This window comes from Dasypus novemcinctus, chromosome 10, assembly GCF_030445035.2.
Source record: "Dasypus novemcinctus isolate mDasNov1 chromosome 10, mDasNov1.1.hap2, whole genome shotgun sequence".
Taxonomy (NCBI): Eukaryota; Metazoa; Chordata; class Mammalia; order Cingulata; family Dasypodidae; genus Dasypus; species Dasypus novemcinctus.
In genome coordinates this window covers 76,840,011-76,864,378 of record NC_080682.1, presented here as the reverse complement: position 1 = coordinate 76,864,378, position 24,368 = coordinate 76,840,011, and the positions used below count along the sequence as shown (strand labels likewise).

General features: G+C 42.4%; 1 protein-coding gene across 20 annotated transcripts in view; it reads right to left on the bottom strand.

The window, feature by feature from the left end:
* PLEKHA7 (pleckstrin homology domain containing A7) overlaps positions 1-24,368 on the bottom strand; it is a 256,276-nt gene that overhangs the window by 85,276 nt on the left and 146,632 nt on the right. For 18 of the 20 annotated variants that reach the window (XR_011649935.1, XR_011649936.1, XR_011649937.1 and 15 more), the window contains one exon: positions 7,703-7,786. Coding sequence is in view for 13 of the 20 variants with exons in the window: in XM_071218169.1 (XP_071074270.1) it covers positions 7,703-7,786 (84 nt within the window). In the remaining 7 variants the exon portion in view is untranslated. Of the gene's footprint in view, positions 1-7,702; positions 7,787-12,494; positions 12,579-17,839; positions 18,062-24,368 lie in introns of those variants that run through there. The other 2 variants (XM_071218170.1, XM_071218171.1) reach the window with 2 other exon arrangements.

Genomic DNA, 24,368 nt, shown 5'->3' with positions numbered 1-24,368 from the left:
GAAAAGACCCTGGCATCTTTCAAGCAAGTATCAGGTTATTACAGGCTGAATTTCATTACTGCAAATACAATTACAATTAAAATCTCTACATACCTGTAAACCACTCAGTCAGCACATTAACATTTGAATACAGTCAAGGAAGGGCATTATCCTTTGATGACCAGTGAAGTGAGAGGCAATATAGCGTAGTGATTAGAGGCACAGTAGCTGGCATAGACTTGCTGGATTTGAATCCTGGCTTTCCACACTGACTAGCTGTGTGACCTTTGACAAGATTCTGTGCCTCGGTATCCATGATAATGCTACTTTCCTCATAGGATGATTGTAAAACTAAAGTAATAAATATAAAACCCTTAGAAAAGTACCTGGCACATTGTGAGTGTTCTAACTGCTATTTAGAATAATAAAAATTATTATTAATGGAAAATGCCAACTCTTATTCTAGTAGATAGACTACTGCCTTTAATGCTAAAGACGAAATTCTAGCTCTCCAAAACAAGGTATGCTGGAAAGTCTCCTTTACAGAAAATTATGGATTGCTTAATTTGAAATTTGCCTGCCTATAACTTCTAGCCATTGATGTGACTCCTGCTTTTCTCAGCTACATGGCAATCATGCCAGCCCTTGTTGAAGACTTTCACCACATCCACCTTCATCTTATATCCTGCAGACTACGCATGAAGGGTCACAAGACAGGGTTTCCAGCCAGACTTCTCACCATCAGGGTCACCCTCCTCAGAAGAATCTCAATTCCTTAACATCCCTCTTTGAATTTAGTATCCAGATCACAGTGTTTGGTGCCAGGCATGCTGAATTACTACCCCAGAAAAAACATGTTCTTAATCTTAACGCATTCCTGTGGGTGTGAATCCATTGTAAATAGACCTTTCAAAGATGTTATTTTTAGTTAAGGTGTGGCCAACAGAATCAGGAGGAGTCTTAATCCTATTCCCAGAGGCCTTCAGAGAAGGCCACAGGGAGAAAGTCACAGGGAGGAGAGGAAACTGGAAGTCAACTGAACCTGGAAGAGAAAGATGCCACCGCCATGTGCACTGCCAAGTGACAGAAAAGCCAAGGACCCAAAGATGGCTGGCACCCAGCCCCACATTATATGACACAGTCTTCATGAAGAAAGCATTGGTTTGCTCACTCCTCGATCTTGGACTTGTCTTAGCCTCAAAACTGTGAGCCAATAAATTTCCATTGTTTAAACCAACCCATTTCATGGTATTTGTGATCAAAGCTGGGAAACTAAGATACATCCTAATTGCTTCATAAATTTGTATAAAATGAGTAAAGTAAGACCATGCTATACCAGAAACTTCTTCCCCTTTTCCTATACATTGTACTTTTAAAAAACTTTTTACTTTCAAATAACTTCAAACTTACAGGACAATTGGAAAAATAATACACATCCCATACAGAATTCCAACATATCCCCACCCCTACCCCTACATATCCATATCCATCAACTTTAACATTTTGCCACCTTTTTCCTACCTTCCTTCCTCCCTCCCTCCTTTCCTTCCTCACTCCCTTCCTCCCTTCCTCCCTTCCTATGTCCTTCCCTATCGTTATTTCTATTTTTCTATCTTCAGAACATCTGAGCACAGGTTGTACACATTATACTCCTTGAATACATAATACTTCTATGTACCTTTCCTACAAACAAGGATATTCACTTTTTAAAAAAATTTTTGATATACATACATATATATATATATATTTTTTTAAGGATTAATTTTTAAAATTTACTTCTCTCCCCTCTTCCCGCCCCACCCCCTACCCCCAGTTGTCTGCTCTCTGTGTCCATTTACTGTGCGTTCTTCTGTGTCTACTTCTATTCTTGTCAGTGGCCCGGGAATCTGTCTCTTATTTTTGTTGGGTCAACTTGCTGCATCAGCTCTCCATGTGTGCAGCGCCACTCCTGGGCAGGCTGCACTTTCTTTCGCGCTGGGTGGCTCTCCTTACGGTGCCCATTCCTTACGCATGGGGCTCCCCTACACGGGGGACACCCCTAAGTGGCATGGCACTCCTTGCACGCATCAGCACTGCATGTGGACCAGCCTCACACAGGTCAAGGAGGCCCTGGGTTTGAACCCTGGACCTCCCATGTGGTAGGCGGACGCTCTATCTGTTGAGCCAAGTCCACTTCCCGATATTCCCTTTTAATTACCTAAAGTGCAAGTATCAAGCTCAAAACACTTAACATTGATATAAAGCTTACATCCTATATTCTAATTTTTTCTTTTGTCCTAATAATGTCCTCTGAGCCTTTACTAGAACTTTCCCTTCACGCCAAATAGAAACCCTACACTCATATTAATTAATCGTTGCCACTGCCCCCATCTCTGTCTCTCTGTGTTTGCCCAGAGAGATATTTTCTTTGTGGTGACCATGAGGCTTCAGTTTAACATTCTAAATCTACAGCTATCTTGTTTGTTTTGATACCAACTTAAATTCAATAGTATGCACAAACTATGTTCCTACACCCCTCTGTTCCCCACCTTTATTCATGAGCTGAAAACCATTGATTTATCATTACATTTGATGTATTTGTCTTTTAGATAATGTAGGAAATAAAAAGTGAAGTAACATCAAGAATACAATAGTAACGTATTTATATTTATCCATGTCATTATCTTTACCAGAGATCTTTAGTTTTTCCTGTAGCTTCAGTGAATTGTTTAGCGTCCTTTCCTTTCAACCTTCAGAACTCCTTTAGCACTTCTTGTTGGGCTGGACTAGGACTAGCAGTGACTCAGCTTTTGTTTATCCAGGAATGTCTTAATCTCTCCCTCGTTTCTGAATGACAGTTTTGTCAGATACAGAATTCTTGGCTGGGAAATTTTTTGCTTTCAGCACTTTAAATGTCTTCCCACTGCCTTCTTGCCTCCACAGTTTCCAATGAGAAATCAGCCTTTTTATCCACAGAGTCTGGTTTCAAGCTTAAGCTTACTGAAGCCCCCTTCTATGTGACACTTGCTTCTCTCTTGTGGCTTTCAGAACTCTCTCTTTATCGTTGGCATTTGACAGTTTGATTATAACATGGCATAGTGTGGGTCTATCTACATGGAGATGGGCTCTTATGGCAATCCCAAAGGCAGAAGAGGAAACCCAAGGTTATGTGACTAAAATATACCTAAGGTTGTCACTGCAGCCCAAAGAATGATGGGTATCTGGAGGAGACAGTAGGGTGAGCAGAATTTGAGAGTATCTTAGGAGGGATGGGAACAGCAAGTTGTCTAAATCAATGGTTCTCAAACTCTGCCAGCATCAAATCACCCAGAGGGCTTTGCAAAACACAGATTGCTGGGCCCTCCCTGCATAATCTCTAACAGAAGGTCTGGGGTGAGGCCCAGGAATTTGCATGTTTAACAAGTTCCCAGGTGATGCTGGTTCAGAGACCACACTGTGAGAACCGCAGCTCCCGGAGGACTGGCTACCAAAAGCTGGAGCTGGAGGCTCTGGCAAGAAAAGTCAGTTATAACTCTCCAGTGTTTTACTCTAACAGATCTTCTTTGGAGAAGGAAAAGAAAAGAAAAGCCAGTTTTCCTTTTTCTACCTGAGAGCTGATCTCTAAAGACACAAATGGTCTTCTCGGCCTTTTATTCTCACCACATAATGATACAGGACAAAAATAAGCTCCTCTAAAGGAACAAAACAGGAACCTCATTCATTTCCACACTAAAAAATAAAATATTTTCTATGGGGGGAAATCATGCCTCACTTACACTCCAATGCTCCCCCAAGGAGTTAAGCACAGGAAGCAATTTAGATAATTGGCTGTAGCCTCCCTCTCCAACTTTATCTCCACATTCCCCTTCACAAACCTCTACCACTGGTCAGGCTTCTTGCCCTCTGACCCACCAGAGCTGGTCACACCTACCCTAGCTGTGAATGACTCCCACACACGTGTACACACATACTGATCTTCCCTTATCTAAATCCTTCCCCTTCCTCCAGTTCAGGGCCAGATGCTTCAAAAAGAGTCTTCCCTCTTCACCCCCTTCACAGTCAATTATCAAGCCCTGTCAATTTAATCTCCAAATATCGCCACTCTAACTGAATTGGTGCATATCCCCTATGCTCTACCCTCTCTCTCCTCTAGCTCTTTGCCCAGCCTGCACCCCTGAATAGACAGGTCTCAATTTAAACAGCATCCCTTTCAGGGATGGAGAGGCTTTCTGTGGGTCCTAAACCAGGTTAGAGTCATCCTCTTATCAACTCTCATTGAACCCTATGTTTCTTCTGTCATAAACAAATATCACATTTGAGCTCTCTTGCTTACTTATCTATCTTCCCTACTCAACAAAAGTTCCGTGAGGACAGGACCACATTTGCCTTGTTTGCTGCCGTAACTGCAGAGTACAGCACAGACCTTAAACGGTTCAAAGGGATTAATTCTTGTTTAATGGATAAAAGCAGGAACGGTCACATAAGCTCATAAGCCTCCTCCCTAAATCTCAATGCCTGATGCACCTCCTGCCTATCTTGGGGGTCAAGGAATGTCTCAAGCACCCTCTCTGACCTCTGGGAAATGGAATCTAGTGGGAAGAAGTTACTCTTGAAAAGAAGGTACAACTTTTGCTTAGAACTAGAAGGAATTGAGAGCTTTTGATAGGATACAAGAGGCTATCCTTTCTGAAAGAGATGAAGTCTTCTGTTAAGAATGAGAGGAAATGGGGTTGTATCTACTTTGATGGCTCTGGAGTTCAGTGCCATGTCAGTGGGCCCCACTTTGGAATTTGTGTTCCTGTGATGGAGTTGGATTCAGATGTGCCTCTCTACACATGCCTCTTCTGTCACTTTTACTGAACCTGTGGTTGGTGCTAGGGTTGGTGCATACTCAGAAGATTTGAATTTCTGGACTGGCCATGTGCCAGCTGGGACCTGAGGCTCAGCAGATTTGTAACTCCTACTCTCTGGTTTGTTGGACTTACCTAGGTCAACTAACAGGGAGGTGAAGATGGTCAACCACCACACCATGGAACCAAGAGTGCCCAACTGCAAGCAGGAGAACTGCATCCATCATCCATGTGGAATCTAAGCCCCCTCTCGATATAGAGGTGGAGTGGGCATCACCATCCCAGGGTCCCCAGGATGGAGGAATAAAATATGGATTAGAGTGGACTTACTGGTATTCTACTATAGAACTACTGTGACTAGTAATAGAAGAAATTGTAGCACTGGTGTGGAGAAAGTGACCACAGTAGTTGCTGAGGGCAGGGAAAGAGAAGAAGAGATGTGAAGTGGGAGGATTTTCGGGACTTGGAGTTATCCTAAATGATATTGCAGGGACAGATGCTGGACATTATATATCCTGCCATAACCCACTGAATGGACTGGGGGAGAGTGTAAACTACAATGTAAACTATAATCCATGCAGTGCAGCAGTGCTCCAAAATGTATTCACCAAATGCACTGAATGTGCCACAAAGATGAAAGAGGTTGTTGATGTGGGAGGAGTGGGGTGAGGGGTATATGGGAACCTCTTATATTTTTTTAATGTAACATTTTTTGGGATCTATGTATCTTCAAACACAAATACAATTAAAAAATGATGGGGGGTGGGGAGTGGGGTATATGGGAACCTCATATGTTTTTTAATGTAATGTTTTGTGTGATCTATTAACTTTAAAAAAAAGAATTAAAAATAAAATAAAATTAAAACCTTTTTAAAAAAAAGAATGAGTGGAAATGGACGAAGACATTCTAGCAGCTATTACTGAAGATGGTAACGTCCCCAGGTAAGTGTTGTAATGGGGTCTCTACCCAGATCTTAAATAGCGCAGAAGGGCACAAAGCACATTATCTCCAGAACGCTTAATGGAAAGAGATGGAACCCACAAGCTTCTGACCTTTAGGATTCTATCATCAAACTCATTCCAAGCTGGAATCTGGGGAATCCACTGGAATCTGGGGAATCCACATTCCAGCTCCATCTTTACACAGCAGTTCTTTCTCAGTCGAGGAGACAAGATGATCTTTACCTTCCATACACTCTCTCTTTAACAGTACTAATGCTTCCAAAGTCAGAACCCCAAATCCCAGAGTCTGGCCATCATAGTCCATGGACCATGAACACCGAAATTATTTAGCAAGCAGCCTCAGACTAAGGTAGAGGTTGGAGCTGAATTAAGTAAACACCACTCTGAGGAGTACAGACCTTCTAGTCTGGTTAACTTGGGCTGATATCTTGGTTCTTCTCCTTCCAGCTGTGTGGCATTGGGCAAGTGACTTTACTTCTTCATCTCCTAAAGGTGATGATGATTACAGGGTACCAGAGGCAGGGGTGCAGTGGGGAATTGGGAGTTAGTGTTTAATGGGTACAGAGTTTCTGTTTGGGATGATGGAAAAGTGTTGGTAGTGGATGGTGGTTATGGTAGCATATTGTGAATTAACACACTGAGTTGTATACTTGAAAGTGGTTAAAATGGGAGATGTTATGTTCTATTTATGTTACCACAAAACACTGTTTTTAAAGTAAAAATATAAATAAGTAAATAAATAAATAAGAAAAGGTGACGATGGTCTACCGATTGGGATTATTGTATTAAATGTGATATGCAGTAAAGCCCTCAGCACACTACCTGGCATAAAGTAAACATGCAATGAACATTTAAAATTATCTTAATTTTAGACTTCTAGCTTTGAGAGCTCTGTAGGATAATGATTCTAAGGTGAAAACACAATAGAGATGAAATATGTTTGGAATTTGCTTCATAATAATCCAGGGAGGGGAAAGAGTATAGAGGAAACAAAATTATGTAAGTCTTAAAAATTGTTGAAGGTGGATGATGAGCACATTAGATTCATTACCATCCCTCCTTACTTTCGCATATGTTCAAAAATTTCCATAATAAAAAGTATAAGGGCATAAGTATTAGGGGAGGGAAGTGCTGTAAAACATAAATGTCTAAAATTAAAGATTATATTTGGTCTAGGTGACTGAACAGAGGAAAATGATTTGGAAAAACAAGAAAACAAAAAAGCTCAAGGCCAATGTCCCTTTATTAGCCTCTTAAACGGAAATGCTGTTCTCCAAACAGAAATATCTCAGATGAAGGGAAGGGAACATACGTTTCACTGCCTTTTGGGGGGGTTGGGGAGTGTGAAGAAGAACACGGACGCTTGGGTGATATATGCAGTTTTAAGTAGACAAGCTCTGGGTAGTAGAACCTGGCTCTGTGAACCACAGAGGCCCTGGTGAAATAGGGCTGAAGAGTAGGAAGGTTCCTGTGTTAGGGAAAGCAAACAAAAAGAATTCAAAATGGTCAGGGACAGGTCTCCCAAACCCAGGTCTTTCTACACCCTGGCTTTTGACTCTTACTGGAGAGTCTCGTTTAGCTCTGGCTGAGGCTATATTTAAGGGATTTTTACACCAGATGAGTGGGTCCTCTCAGAGCACAGCTAGTGTGTTAGATGACACTTCAGTAAACCAGGTATATTTGGGTCCTAGAGTTTTTGAGAGGCTCTGACAATACTAGTCACAGCAAATCCCAATATCATCTCTATTCATACATATCTTTCCACTGAAAGAAGTCTGAAGGTTGAAAACAATCTTGCATTTCATTTTTAATCAAACCCACTCTAGCCCCTCTCTCTGAGAAAGAAAATAGTCCAGCAAGTTTCTCTTTCAGCAAATGCCCTTAAGTTCCATAACTCTGCCTGAATGAGGAGAACAAATATAAGTACTTACTCTTCCTGAAGAATGAATTCACTATTTTCTGGAGAAAACTGCCCAGTCACAGGATGCCTAAACGCTGTGGTCTGCTGATTATGGCTAAAGGGAGAGAGGGAAAGAGAAGTGATGAATGAGAGGGCATATAATGGAAGGGATTACAGACACAATGACAGGTCAGTAATGTTTGGGGACCCCTAATCATCAAAGATTCCAACCAGGATAAGAAAGTGGGGTCTTTTTTCTCTAAAACACACTTGTCTGTCAGAACTCAGATGCATTTAAAAACCAAGAACTTCCAGCTCAGGTGACAAAGCCCACCAAAGAGGCAGGGATTTTTTTCCCCTAAGACAAAAATTTAATGAAAATTTGTTATTGGGTATATAATAATCCATAGGGTTAACTAGTTTACATGGGATTGTAGTAGAAATTTAAAACAGAAGCAGATGTAAATGTTACATATTATCATCATCAGATTCATCATCTTCCTTCAAAGATTCCTTAGCATATTTCTCTGCTCTTCCCTTATATCTTTTTGGAACAATTTCGTGTCTTCCTTTAGTTAATTCACCAACCCAACTGAGCTCTAGTTCAAACAGTATCTTTAACTTCATCATGTACTATGTAAATTATTTTTGCAACTTCTTTAACAACATCACAGCAGGTCATTTATTTCATCTGAAGCTTTTCAATTCTGTCTTTGCAGTTTGCCTGGCTTTACCAACAGCACAGCCCCAATAACCATATGAAACATGCAATGGATCAATCATGTAGAGTTGTGCACCGTCATTTACACTTTAAGACCCTAACATGAAGCTGCATCCAAAAGGTCTAACAGCACCAGAGTGAATAAGCATGAACATACATGGCCACTCTATCTGCAAAATGTTTCAGTGGAATGTTATAGCTAAAGTTAGATCTAAAGTTGAAATCTTCTCTTGCTTTGTCTGCCAAAGAATGAGCATCTGCCAACAAACCTGCTACTGCCATTCCAACATGCCATTCAACACAAAAAGTCATTTGTTGGAACCTTCTTCATAAAGTTTAGAAAGGACTCATTTTTCCTACCCCGAAGACAACACCCTCTTTACATCTGATTCCAGTAGCTTTACTACTATTTTCCACAAACTTCACAGCATATTCAACTTGAAAAACTCTGCCATCAGGAGAGAATATAGAGGCTGACAGGTCATAGTCAGTGCTGGTAGAGCTCACTGTGCTAAAACCACTGGATTGTCCAGGGATTTTAATTCTATGGAAGTTTTGGCTCCAAGAAGACACTCCATCTTAGAGACATTCCATGAAGTACTTACTTCAACAAACTGAGAGGTGGACCAAAAATTAGTTTAAGATGGCACAAGCTAAAACAAGAATGAAAGAAAACAGGCAGCACTTTCAACAGCTTTCAACAATGTGAACCAAGGAAGGAATTCTAAGAATTAACCACCCACCCAGAAAATTCTATCTTCTTAAAATTACTCTCCCTACTACGAATTGTCATTTCATTTCATTGACGGGATATAAATGTACGGGCATGACTCTGCAACGTGTCCTGTACAATTTCAACACTGTGGAGTTTCTGTCACCCTGAAGTTAGGAGGACTAGCTTCCATGCTAAGCTGACAGACACAAACAAAATGTGTAGGTGTCTTGTGTATCGACAAAGGCTGCCTCGCTTTTTAAAAAGGGAGGAATTGATTCTGGGGCAGCTGGCTCTAGAGGCTGCTGATTTGCTCCACAAATAAAAGAATACTCTTTATTTAAAATTTTTCCTGGTAACAAAATTAATACATGATCATTTTAGAAATTTTAGAAACTATAGAAAGAAAAAAAGTCACCCATGATCTCACCATCTGGAGCTATATCTGGGTATGTTCTCCTTCTAAGCTTTTTTTTTCCTACTTTTTTTTTTTTAAAAAAGTGATTATACTGTATATAAAACATATATCCTATTTATTTTACTACCTACTAACAGGAAATTTTCTATGTCTTTAAGACATCTTCATTTGAAATAGCTGGACAATAATCATATAAATAAAACTTTTTCTTCACATAACCTTTCAAAAAAATGTTTACTGGACATCTGTGTCCCAGATTTGCTTAAAGTGCTGGGGATATGGTAGTTAACAAAAATGTCCTTACCTTTACAGTGCTTACATTCTAGATAGGTTTACATTTCTCTAACTTTGGGTATTTTAGGTGCCCCGCCTCCTAATATTGTAATTGATACATCATCGAGTATAGGGTTCTTCTGCAATTCAAATAATTTCTTTGGGTAAAGCCCCAGAGATAAAATTACTGAATCAAAAAGTATAGACATTTTTGAAGGCTGCTAATACAGACATTTAAGATGTGTTCACTCTCAGAGTCAAGAGATCACCTCTGTCTGGTAGTGTTAAGATATTAGCCCCATCTTCAAATTGAGCATTGAGTCTCTCTAGAGATTATTAGGTCTAAAACAGCATTACAGAAAGGTTAAAGAAGAAAAAATCTCTAGGCTTACAAACATTTTTTTTCTTACTCTGCTCCTGTGGCCTGGTCAGAGCACTCTGTACTCTGGGATCTGGGATAAGCTAGTTACTGAGATTTAGAGCAGCCTGAATCTTAACAAGCCAAACATGAAGCTGGAGGAGCATGATGGCTCGGCTGCTTTCTGGGTCCTGCAGCTGTGCACCACCTGCACAACACCTTCATTCCTCCCAACCATAGCCAGCCTCTGAATTCCCAGCTCCTGGTCCCAGATGAGCCCTTGCAATCCTATGACCTCATCTGGCAGGCAGGAGCCTGGTCGTCCCAAAAAAAAAATAGGTAAGACGTAAGTATCAAGAGAAGGAAGAGAAGCAGGTCCCCATAACAACTGTTTCAGTACCTTGCACCACATCTAAAGGTTAGACTGTAGTTACACCCAGGTTCTTCTAGAATCATCTCTATTTACCAGAGAATTTGAAAAAACACAAACTATAATCTAAGCCCTCTTTCTGGACTTGCTTCATTCCCACTTAAGGAAAAAAAATGCACTGTTCATAAAGAACATAACAATAAAGCAACAACAACACTAACCACTATTACCTCTAAAGTATGTTACAGTCTACAAAGCATTTTCTTATACTTCCCAGCTATTACCATCATCAACTTCCGTTTTATGAGTGAGGAAATGTGGCTCAGAAAGGTTAAGTGACTTGCTCAGGATAACTTTGGTAAGATGCGATAAGACTGGGATATGAAGCCAGGTCTTCTATTTCTAAATTCTTTGTATGATAATCTACTGTTCCCTTTTCCCTTATGAGTCTGTTTAGTTGGTAACTTCCTGGTCATGATGAGAAAGCCCTAAAGCTTTCAGAGAAACAGTGCTATCTGGCCACTACCCTCCCTCCCTCCTTCTTCCCCATTTGCCCAAGGCCAAAGGTCTGAATGAAAGTGCTTGTGTGGCCCTCAAATAGTCCCCAGTCAGTCTTTGGTCCAGCCACAAGGTCATCTTGGTGGATCTCTGGTAGTTGAGGGCCAAGAGCCAATCTTCTATGCCTAAAGCAATATCCAGCAGGCACTTCACTGACACCTTGCAAACTTAATAGCAACTCCTGTGGCCCTCACCCCCAAGCTTAAATCAGTCCAGAGTCCTGGGCAAATGAATTCAGAGCTGGAAGGTGTAGGCACTAAAATGAATTTTGCCCTCTAACATTAGAAAAAAAGATACTTTTAAAATGTGGACAAAAATTAGCTGCTATTTGATCAGACTTAGAGGTAGGTCCCCAACCTCTCTTCCCTAATACGGATACTGCACTGTCTGCCAAAAGGGAGTTACCAGCCACAGCATCATCACTACCTCCAGCATTTACATGAAGCTGGAAGTGGAGTCCTGCTCATCATCTTAGTTGACCCATTGTCCACTGAAGTAGGCTAAGCAGATATTTTTATCCTCATGTTACAGATAAGAAGACCAAGGCTCTGGGTTGTGAGTAGCTATTTAAAAAGAAAGAAAGAAAGAAAAAAAAGATCCATACATTGAGAAAAAAGATGAACCAGACGAGTACTGCCTGAATACCAAGGTCTTAAAATTGTATTTATCTGATCAAACACACAGGCTTGCTATTAGCAGAGCTTTTGGCTCAACACTCTTTAAGCAAAAGAATATGAGTTAGGTCCCTGTGCTTTTTCATTTGATCTTCCCAAATATTCAGTAAGGTAGGTTTTATGTAACATCACACTAGACTACAAGTGAGGAGAGTGAGGGGAGAGGATTTTCCCACAACCACAGTCAATTCCTGTGCTCCAAAGCCTTTTCCAAATAGTTCCCAATGACTACCCTTCTAAGCTCTTCCCACTTTTCCAGACTCACTAAACACTCACTAAACAAAGGCCATCTATTTTACTTCTAGAACCCCAAAACTATCTGGAAAATGCAAAGTCCTCAGGCTCTACTTGCTATTCCCCACCCCTCAGCTCAGAAATCCCTTGGAGAAGCTCCAACCTTCTCTATTTCCTGATTATAAAACCCATGAAGAATTTCATGTCCTATCACCCTATCTAAAGAAGCCTTTAGCAGGCACAAACACATACCCTGAAATACCTGTTCTTAAACCTGAATTGCCACCTTGCTCCTCGGTGGTGCAGAGATGTCCTGGCTGGAAGCCAGGTGGCTGGCTTCAAGAGAGCACAGAAACTCTCTTCCATACACGGGCTTCTGTTTCTCTTCAGGTGACTAAGAAAGTAATTTTGAAAATGAAGTAAAACACAGCCTATTCTTTGTTGTCATCCTCCTGCCTTCCTCCCAGGAGCACCCCCCTCGAAGTTGAATGGCAGCCAGTCTCACCTGGGAAAGGACCAAGGAACACGGATGGATGGTGACAGAGTAGGAAGAACCCCACGAAGGTGGGCCACTGGAAACCATCCACGTAAACAGACATGTCCTCACAAGCCAGGGCTGGGAAGGACTTAGTTAGTCCTAAAGAAGCCTGAGAGCACACAAGAGACTTGGATAAGAGAATAAAGTGAGGACCAGAGAAACTGGAGATGTATTTGGGCACAATACAAGAAAGATCCCACTGGCAACCACGGACAGGGCTAGCTGAAACGTAAATGAGTCCTACCATTCATTTCTTGCACATTTTTCTCAAGATTAACTTTCTATTCATACAGATTTTGACTACGTGAGCAGTGACTCTGGTTGATTAGACAGTAAGGTTCCAATTACTTAGCAGGCAATTTTTTTTTTAGTGTGGCAAGAAGTCCAAGTATTACTCAATGCAGGAGGTCAGAGCACCCTGATAAATCCGGGATTCTGAAGTGGTCGGATTAGTGTGCTGAGAATGTGACAAATCTGCTCCCTCAGCATGAGCTCTTAACTGGCTTATGCCATAAGGAAGAGTAAAAAGACTTTAAAAGTAATAAAAAATTGTGGCTTAAAAGCCTGCTGAGGGCCTCCATCAGGCACTTCTCATTGGTATGTGAAGCAGCATTTGCCATTCTGCACCTTGTGGCTCCTTGAAGCGACCCCAGAACATTGACCCTGAAGCCACATTCAGCACTGCCTCCAGGCTTGATAAAGCACTGGACTATCTATTCTAAATCCCAGTGTCTCCAGAAAACCAAGGATTCTGAGTAACCTAAGAATGCTCCAAGAACACAAGAAATTGCCACTTCTTCAGTTCTCATTTGGGTAGTAAAGAAGTAGCAGTCAAGAGTTGGTATGGCATCTCCACACTCCCTCAACTTTTCTTAAGCATCTTCTGCTTTATTTTACTTAGTTAATACTTTACAATCCTGCTTGTTTGGGGCAAAGTCTCAAAGTTGTTAATAAAATGTTTCCTAAGAGGGCCGTGACTCTTACTTCAATGGTCTTTTGAGCTTGTACTACTTTAAAATGTCAAGATTTATAACAGCTCACTATACAGGGCATTACTCTGACAGGCCCTTCTTTCAGAGTATGGGGAATGGGTCTCAATGAGCCAACACACCATTCCCATCCTCTCTCCAAGTGAAAACCAACAAGACAGCACTATCAATCCTTGTTCAACATTCGCTCTGAGTGACAAGCCAGCCCAGAGCCCTGGAGCCAGAAGATCTGAGTTCAAACCAGAATAAGCCACTTCAACTCTCTGAACCTCAAAAGGGAATAATAATATCCCTCCAAAAGGTTGCTGTAAGGATAAAATGAGAGAACATTTATGAAAGAGATCTGTGTGGTAACTGGCATACAGCAGGTACTCAATTACTATTGCTGAACCTGACTATGCTTTGACCATGGCAATGACTAACAAGCATCTAAAATTTAACAGGATAAAAGTAGAATGAACCCGCTTCCAAAAAATGTGGTAGTCCTCCTGGCTTCCCTATATCCATTAACAGCATCATTATCCAAAATCCTTGGAGTCATCTTCTATTCCTTTCTTTCCATTAACCTCTGCATAAAACATATTATTAAGTCCTGTTGCCTCTACCTACAAAACCCAACCTGCATTAATCTACTTCTCTCCATGTCTACAGCCAACATCTTAGTCATCAGTGACTGGATAAAACTGCAACAACCTCCTAATTGCTCTTACTGCTTCTTCCCTTTCTTCCCTACCACCCATTCTCTTCACTGGAGGCTTGACGGATCTTTTAAAAAACGTAATTTAGACCACATCACATTCCTTTAAACCCTCCGACATCTCCACATTAAACAGAGTAGAATTCAAACTCCTTACCTTGGCTTATAAGACCCTAGATGTCTTGGCCCCTGCCTAGCTCCATCTTCATCTTGTACCACCCATCCCCTTCCCTACAAGGGCACACACCTTAAGCTCAACCAAGCTCCTTCCTACTTAACATGCTTTTTACCTCTGTGCTCTCAGCCTCGACGCTCCTTCCCTTGTATTCTCATAAGTTGGTTCCTTGACATTCAGATAGCAACTAAATTATCACCATTTCAGAGCCCTTTCCAACCACTCACCAAAGCAGGTCCCCAGTGACTTCATGCCATATCACTCTATTTTACTTATAAGTTATTTTTCTTATTTATGTATTTGTCTATTATCAGTCTCTGACTAGCATGTAGATTTCATGAGAGCAAGGACCTTGCCTCCCTTTTCACTGCATTATCAGACAAAAATAGTGCATGGCACACATTAAGTGCTCAAAAAATATTTGCAGAATAAATTAAGAGAAAAGACTAAGAAGCCTCCTACCTTAAACTGAGACCATGACTCCAAATGAGCTAGTTAGAAGTCTGGACTCAGATAACAAAGAGACAAGAAGTTAAGGGCCATCAGCTGTCAGAAGGCTGTTGGCTTCTACTCTTACTGCCAGAAGAAGGAAGAATGAGACACCAACAAGCGAGAACACTTCATCCTTGGCTCTACCCCAACTACCTACAATATAATTTGGAGAAATTTGCCCTTCCTGGCAACTTCCCGCCATCCTTACAAAGGAGGGTTAATATTAATAAAACTCAACAGAGAGACTCAAATACCCAAGAGGACATAACCGAATGATTAAAAACACACAAAAGGAAAATACAAACCTCTCATGTATCTCCTTTATATGAACTGCGAGAATATTTTGTAGGAAACCTACAATTTGGAGACTGATTACACACTCTCTTGTGTTGCTCTACTTATTTCATGTGTGTTTGTTCTCCACTCTACCCAACCCCAATAAGATCCTCAAGTTCCTGGAGGGTTCAGAGTAGTCATTCACTTATTTCTCATCTATCTCCTATAGCACAGAAATAGTAATATCCATGGAGTAGGCACTTGAACTCCTTTATTTTATTTTTTTAAAAGATTTATTTATTTATTTCTCTACCCTCCACCCCGGGGGTCTGTTCTCTGTGTCTATTTGCTGCATCTTCTTTGTCCGCTTCTGTTGTTGTCAGCGGCACAGGAATCTGTGTGTCTCTTTTCGTTGTGTCATCTTGTTGTGTCAGCTCTCCATGTGTGCGGCGCCGTTCCTGGGCAGGTTGCACTTTCTTTCGTGCTGCATGGCTCTCTTACGGGGTGCACTCCTTGCGCGTGGGGCTCCCCTACGCTAGGGACACCCCTGCGTGGCAGGGCACTCCTTGCGTGCATCAGCGCTGCGCGTGGGTCAGCTCCACATGGGTCAGGGAGGCCCGGGGTTTGAACCGCAGACCTCCCATGTGGTAGATGCACGCCCTAACCACTGGGCCAAGTCCGCTGCCTTGATCTCCTTTAAATCAACAGCCTGAGCATGAACACACCTGAATCTCATTGCTCTCGGGGAAAGACCGTGCAGAACCCATCTTGCTTTCTTACCTTTTTTTTTTTAGGAGGTACAATGCATCATAGAGCCCTCAGAGAGTGGGGGAAGCTGGGGCCTGCAGACCCTGAGGGAGCCTACACCCAGGCTGGGAGACTTCACCAGCCCTGGGGACCAAGGGGCTGACCAAAGCGAGGGGCATTCCCACTCCTGAACTGCCCACATCTGACTTACATTCACACGTCAAACCAGGCAGCAACACTGAAATCCAACCAAACCCACCGCCAGAAGGGTCAGCCAGTAACTGCTCTACCCATGTACAGATGCCAAAAGGGGCAGAGCCTGGCAGAGACAGAGCTGGACATGATGGAGACACAAAATTTACTGAGTGAGCTTAAAGTGTCCATACCTTGCAAAGAAGAAATCTGTCCTTTCCAAACCCTGGATTCAACAGACAAAAGTCATCCACCATGATGTGAAAAGCGCTACATTTCATTAGGCTACCCAGACGTTCTCAAATCCACTCAGTGGCCAATTTGTTTAGTAAAGTACCTCTTCTGACCCTGAAACCTGCACTGAAACCTGTCTTCTTCCTGGGTACCCACATGGACCCCCAATATTTAGGATTGCTACTGGTTAATAGGAAGTTTTAATTTTGACTTCACAGGATCTCAAAAACCATGAAAAAATTAAAGGCAAACTCCTGATCCAAGAAGGAATCAAATCTGGATGGCATAAAAGGAGATACACACTCCCCCTCCCCCCAATTTTTTTAAAAGGAAGTTGGCAGAAAAACAATGTAATAGGAGCTGAGGTAGAGTTTTGTTACTACCAATGAGCTCCATCCCTTGAGTAGCTACTTAACCTCTCAAGGCCTCAGTTTCCTTATGTGTAAAAGGAGGGGTCTGGACTCTCCATCTGGAGAGGCAACATGCGGTCTACAGAGCATGAACCCCAAACAGATGAGAGTCCAAATACCAGCTCTGCCGTGCACACACAGGCAGGGCGACCTTGAATGAGTTAGTGACCTTTCTGAGTCTTGCTTTCCTATCTGTAAAAAGAGAAGATAATACCAACCCTTCAAGGTTCTTAGGAAGAATGCTGATAACATGCCTGCCTATGGTAGACACTCAACCTTCAGCTGCTGTCATACTTTTCTTTTGCTAGCTCTAAAATGCCACTGTCATAGACTGGAGCTGTTTTGCCTCTTCCACATAGCAAATTTCAGTGTTAATAGCCCGCCACAGGGTAGAAGCTCAAGAACACATTTTTTTCTTTTGAGTTAAGGCACAACACTCAGCATCCTGCTTAAACTTCTATTTAAAGAATTCACCTACCAGGCAAAGTGGTTTAATATCAATAGATGCCTTCCTTCAGGGGCAGTTTTGTACCCTCATAAGGACGAGCCCCATGGTTCAGAAAGAGCAGCCCATGAAAAACCACCTCCCCATGGCTGCAGGGAGCCAGGGCCTTCATTCTTTGGAAGTTTAAAAACTTCACAGGAAACATTTTCAACCTCAGAGAACACCCAGTTTTATGCTTCTGTTTCATGCTCTTAAAATAGCTCAGGTCCCTCAGCTGTAAAATGAGAAGGTTGGACCAGGTGATGATTTAGGTATCTTCTAGTTCATTGCAAATTAATGTCTTCTGTGGAGCTACAAACTGAACCTTAAAAACACTACTCATAACTGAAAACACAAAGAGCAAAGGCAGAACAGTTGTATTCCCTGATCTCACTTGCCAACAGGATATCCTTTGTAACAACATTTGATGGAGTGTAGTTAATGATACTTTTGTCCTATTTATTTCTAATTAAATTGGATTATTTTTTTTTGTAACTGCAGGTGCTCCCAACCATCAAAAACTCCCTTTCTCTCAGTCCTAAGTCATTTCTTGACTTTCATGAATCAGAATACATTGCAGCAAATTAAATCCCCGTGAAACCAGTACAGGACTAACCTGCTCTCTTGTTGTTGCTGGAAAAGGCAGAAGACACACTCACTCTGTCCTTGAGCTCCATGTCTGAGACTGTGTATTCCCAGCTGTAGCCTTAAGGAAAGCTGGTTCAGGTCAGACAGGTAGGGAGAGAACCAGCCACCTGCAGAGGTGAAGCCTGCCTCCCTGCTCCCTGCCTTCCTGCTCTGTTTCAGTTCTTGAACAGCTGCCGCACAAGGTGTTACAAATCCAGCAGCCACTTGCCCCTGCTCATTCATTCTCCTCCCTCCTCCCTCTCCACTCCCCACACAAAATCTAGCATGAACATAATTCCTGCTCTGAGTCACTGCCCTGCTGCAACCAAGGGGAGCATAGGCTGAGAGCAAATACTTACTAGGCAGGCACTTGGTGTTTCCAGGACCCAGTTCTGCTTTTCTTTGACACCGCGGAGCCCAGAACCAGGACATAAGAAACACCCACACCTACTAGCTCTGGAGTCAGAATGAATTGTCCATTCTGTTTTTTCCAGCCACATCATGGCTGAAATTGGCCCTGGAGCAGAGCCTGTGGTGGAGAATCAACATTTCACACCTGCTAGGGCAGGGAAGGGTTCAGCAGTTACAAACCACTGTACCTGTAACCACTATACCCTCCCTGCTAACAACCTATGATTCTTTCATCACTGATTGTGATGATTAAGGCTCTCTCAGAATACAGTTAACCAGGTAGCTTTCTTCCCAGAGCAAGCCTAAGAAAGAAGGGAAAAGGGGTTAGAAAGGGAAACTAAGGCACCAAAGTCATCCTCTTTACTGCCATATCCTCAGACAGGCAAGAAGGTCCACACGTGCAGTTTACCACTTGCATATAAGCTCTGCAGGGTCAAGGATTTCTTGTTTCACACCTAAGTTCCCAACACAGTGCCTGTCACATAGTAGATGCTCGATCAATATTTGTTGAATGAAAAAAATTAACAATACGAGGGATTCTGTTAAGGTCACCTGGGATAACAGTTTTACTTAAACCTGTATCTATTACCCACCCACCCTCATTTTTTTCCCTATTAAAAATCTCCATATCTTTTCTAACTCCTAACACTGCCTGTAGTTAATGTTCTATACATCTTTGAATGCAAAGACGATTTACTGTAACATTACCAAAACTCAAAATTGAGGACCCCTCACTTTCACAAGCCTCTTCAGCGCCCCAGAAAGGGCCCTACCATGTGCTTAAATGCTTTCTGTAATTTTATATATTTTTTAAAGAAGGGCCCCCAAATTATATTAGCACTAAACTCCATAAAATATGCATCTGCCACAGAGCATGAATGGCTCATGAGGCATCCTGACAGGTTATCTTTGCAAGGGCACTGGGCTTGACAAGAGGGAGGGGAGAGACCCTAGCATATGGATACATCCTAATCCATCACAAGTAAAATACTGCAAAGACTACATGAGGTGTTACAATCAGATTGAATTCAGCCAACATCCCCGTAGCCCTACTATGTGCTTTGTTTGCACTATACTTTGGGGAAAACAAGATTAGACTACCATCACTCCCACCCAATAGATGCCTACAATCCAATAAAATAGACTGATACTGTCATAAACAGATACATATAACTACAAATCAGAGTAAACACTATAAGAGAGGGAAAGCAGGGCATTCCTACTTGCTAAGTATCAAACTGGTTAGGCACAACAACCCTAGAGGGTAAGTAGTAGTATCCTCATTTTGCAAATGAGGAAATCAAGGGCTGAAGACATCAAGTGCCAAACAACTAGTAGTGGCACAGTCAGAATTCAAACCAGATTGCCTGACTCCAAAGTGTGGGTTTGTCTTTGTAGCTACATTTCAGTCGATGGCCAGGTGCTTTACCAAAGTGTCTGGGGAGACACACTTGCCAGCTTCAGAGACACAGGAACCACATCGGGCGGCAGCAGAGGTCGGCAAGCATCCAGAGGCCCACACTCTCATGAATGGAGGGAAGAAACGTTCCATGAGCTTATTCACCAAGAGTATAGATACGGTGCCGCTGCTAAGGACAGAAGTGGTCACAGAAGAACACACAGCTAATGGACACAGAGAGCAGACAACTGGGGGGGGGGGGAATAAAAAAATAAATCTTATAAAAAAAGAAAAGAATATAGATATAACCCTTGTTCATCAGGCAACACCCTAGCATGGATCAGTGACAGATACCTGGGAGCCAGAAGGGGCCATGTGAGTGGCCCTGCCTTCAAACTCCCTTGTCCTTGTTGCCAGATTAATCATGATACAGCATGGCTCTCATTCTATCACCTGTCCACATACCCTCCCTGGCTCCTCACTGCCTAGAACCTCCTTATCTCTCACCACTTCCCTATACCCTTACCAGCCTTCAAGTCAGCCTATCTCTTCTACCCCAGGGCCTTTGCAGGTGCCATCACCATCCCTAAAGAATTCTGTCCAACTTTGAAGGCCTCCTGCGACCTGAAATAAGTTTCAGGTTATTTCATGAATCCCAAAAAGAGAAAGTTTATATTTTTAAACTAATGTATTCCTGCAGGTGTGATACCCTTTGATTACAATAAATTCGGTTGAAGAACCTTTGATTAGATTATTTAATACGATAGCTTTTGGCCTCCTGACTGGACTATGTCCATGGGACATGATCATGTTGAGTCTCCACCCTCCTGCGGGGTCTGATAAAAGTGGAGACACAGAGAGAGCTAGACAGATACAGGAAAAGGAAGCCACCGTGTTTGATCCTGCCACGAAAGAGAGAGAACTACAGGGCTGCTTAAGCACAAAACCCCAAACGTGGCCCACGGAGCAGCTCAAGAGGAAACAAGCCCTGCTCTCTGCCTGGTAGCTTACAGCTCAACTCAGGAAGAGCGCAGAACAGCCAGGACCGATAGAAGAGGCCCAGAGAGAGACAAGCCCTGTGCCTGGTTGTCCTCAGCTAAGCTCAAAGCTCGGCAGAGAGCTGAGGCCGTCTTGCTTCAACACGTGGCAGCTGACTTTGGTGAGATAGCACCTCTGACAGTGCCTTAAGTTGGCTATTTCGCAGTCTTGGAATTATAAGCTTTTATCCCAAATAAATCTCCTTTATAAAAGACAACCCATTTCTGGTACTTTGCACTGATAGCCCTGTTGCAAACTAAAACCCTCCTTCTCTTCCAAGAAGTCTTTCCTGAGCACACCTGTTTCTATCTTCCTCAATACACTCCTCACTGAAGGCTTTTACTTCTCATATGGCAATTGTCTTTCCCAACAACTCTTCCCATTTCACTTGTCAAGTTATTTAAATACATGTTACAGAAGGGTATAAACTAAAAAGCAGAAGCTCCCTTTCCTGCCCCCAATTTGGTTACAATCCCAGAGACAAGTACCTTTATCAATTTCTTGTGTATCATCCGTGGGCTGTTATTTTTTTCTGTATGATGAAATTTTTATGCATGGAAAAATTTATGCATACATATCTTTTTAGGAATAATTTACATAAATTGAATAAAACTGTACATATTATTCTGTAACTTGCATTTACTCTGTATTTCTTGGACCCATTCTCCTTGTCCACCCACAAGGATAAACATATGCAGTCCCCTCCAACCACAGCTCCCTTGGACCCCCATATGAGCCCAGACCAGCCCTCAGTGTGTGAGATGACCCAGGAGTCCACTCCTTATACCAACGGCTCAAATATATATCAGAGGTTTCAAGTTGATGAGCTGGAAATCACTTTGTCCCACAAATGAGTTTTATTCGACTTACACAGCTTTTAAAAAAATTAAGCCAAAGTTTAAAAATGGTAAAATTTCACATAAAATTTCATCTTGGAAAAGCAAAACTTTGGCAACACTGGGCCCCCATTAGAAGTGGAATGACCCTACCAGTTCACAGTTCCTACCACTCCCCACTGCTTCCCAGTATTGAAGATGAACATCTGGTGCCATTTACCATCACACTTGCATTTCTACTTTTCTTAGAGTCGTGAAATTTCTCTGTACCCATATCATGACCAGAATTGGGGAAAAAAAAGATAAATGGATAGGGCCAAATATTTCAAAACCAAATTGGAGGGCATAAACAGAGGCTGCTTTTTTGTTGTCTGCTAATCCTCTGTAGACGTTTGAGTTTGTAACCCCTGTCTTGTACAAATACCACTGATTCTAGAGATCTTCCTTTTAGAAAGAATAATTTTTTTAAAAACGAATAAAGATTTCCTGGATAAGAGTAAGAATGAGGGGAAAATGGAAAAAATAGGCCAGAAATTTCACCTCTTAAAACCTTAGGGGACTTCTGGAAGATGGTAGATTAGAAAGACATGGGGGAAGCGGACTTGGCCCAATGGATAGGGCGTCTGCCTACCACATGGGAGGTTCGCGGTTCGAACCCTGGGCCTCCTTGACCCGTGTGGAGCTGGCCCATGCACAGTGCTGATGTGCGCAAGGAGTGCCGTGCCACGCAGGGGTGTCCCCCGTGTAGGGGAGTCCCACGCGCAAGGAGTGCGCCCCACAAGGAGTGCGCCCCACAAGGAGAGCCGCCCAGCACGAAAAAAAGTGCAGCCAGCCCCGGAAAGGTGCTGCACACACGGAGAACTGATGCAGCAAGATGACGCAACGAAAAGAAACAGATTCCTGGTGCTGCTGATAAGGATAGAAGTGGTCACAGAAGGATGCACAGTGAATGGACACAGAGAGCAGACAACCTGGGGGGAAGCGGTAAGGGGAGAGAAATAAATAAAAGTAAATCTTAAAAAAAAAAAAAAAAAGAAAGACATGGGACTCTCTTCTCTACCAGAAAAATATTAATAACTAGAGGGCAGGCAGAAACAGCCTGAAAAAAAAAAAATTCTAGTGTTTAGGTCACCAGGGGAAGGCTGGACACCACACTAAAGAGAGAGAGGCACAGGGGTAAAGATCTCGATGGAAAGACTGTGAGTAGAAGTTGTAACTGCACTCACCCATGCCCCTCTCCCAACCTATGAGCAGACAATTTTGAATCCTCAGGCCTCAGGCCAGGCAGCTACAGACAAAGGAGGCCACAGGGATACCGTCCCAGAAAATGGAAGAGAGAGGGACACAGTCTAAGGCTGATTCAACTTTTGGCCACCAAATTTGGTCTGCTGTGTCTCCCAAGCACTTCCAGGCCCGGTGGGTCAATGCCATTGTTTGCCTTGGGAGCTGGCACAGGACTAAAGAGATCTGACCCTCTCAATCACCCTCCCTATTGACCGGAACTGCTTGATAAGGATATAGAGCAGAGTGGAATTATTTCCTACCCAGGAATAAGGGAGGGGCCTGTCAGTAAATGTTGGAGAACAGCCTCTGAGAAAGTCTGAATTGTGAGGCTCTGAATAGCCTCAGGCAGGATGCTCTGTAAAACTGCACTGTCAGTGCTGCAGTGAACACACAGCAACAAGGCTTTGAACAGAGAGGGCTGCCGAGCATCTTCTGCCTGCGGACCAAGAAGGCGCATGTGAGGAAACTAAAAGTGAATAAGAGAGGCTTTTCTCGGCCTTTACAGCCTCCCTCCCCAAGGTCCTTGGAAGCAGGTCTACAATCCATTACTGGGTCCAGGGCACAGATTTGAGCAACTAACAAGGACAATCCTAAAGACCAGATCAGGTTAAACCAAGAATAAAAGAACAGCAGTAACACACAGCCTCCTGCCACTAAATCCCTACAAAAGAGAAAGAAATTGAACATTTGAGTAAATTTACCGTACTAATCAGATGCCTAGACAGCAGCAAAAAATTACAAAACCATACAAAGAAAATGGAAGAAATGGCCCCAAAAAGGAACATATCAAAGCCCCAGAAGAGTTACAGGATTTGAGACAACTAATCACCAAGATGAACACAAATTTCCAAACTCAAAATAATGAGTTGAAAGACAATATGGCTAAAGAAGTAAAGAACATCAAGACGGAAGCAGATGTGGCTCAGGCGACTGGGCTTCACCTACCACATGGAAGGTCTGTGGTTCGGTTCCCAGTACCTCCTAATGAAGACAGCGAGCTGGCATGACAGGCAGGCATGGCAAGATGACACAAGATGACACAACAAGAGACATAAGAGGAAAACATAAGAGACCCAAAAAGGAGAGAATGGAGGTGGCTTAAGCGATTAGGCAGCTCCCTCCCATATCATAGGTCCTGGGTTCGGTTTCCAGTGCCTCCTAAAGAAACAAAGATGAACAGACACAGCAAGTGCAGATAATGAGGGGGTAGGGGGAGATAAATTTAAAAAAAAGAAATGAAGTCGTGAAGCATATGACAACATGGATGAACCTGCAAGACATTATGTTGAGTGAAGTAATGTTGAATGAAGTAAGCCGGTCACAAAAGAACAAATACTATATGACTGAGCTATTATGAACTAAATATATTGTGTAAACTCACAGACTTACTAATTAGAATATGAGTCACAAGAAAATAAAAAGAGAGTAGAGAATGGAAAGCTGAGGCTTAATCTCTGCAGAATTGGTGAAAACATTTGTGAATTTTTACAAATGAATAGAAATGGTTAAAGCATATCATGGAGTTTGTAAATAACAGTGCTACTGTAGTG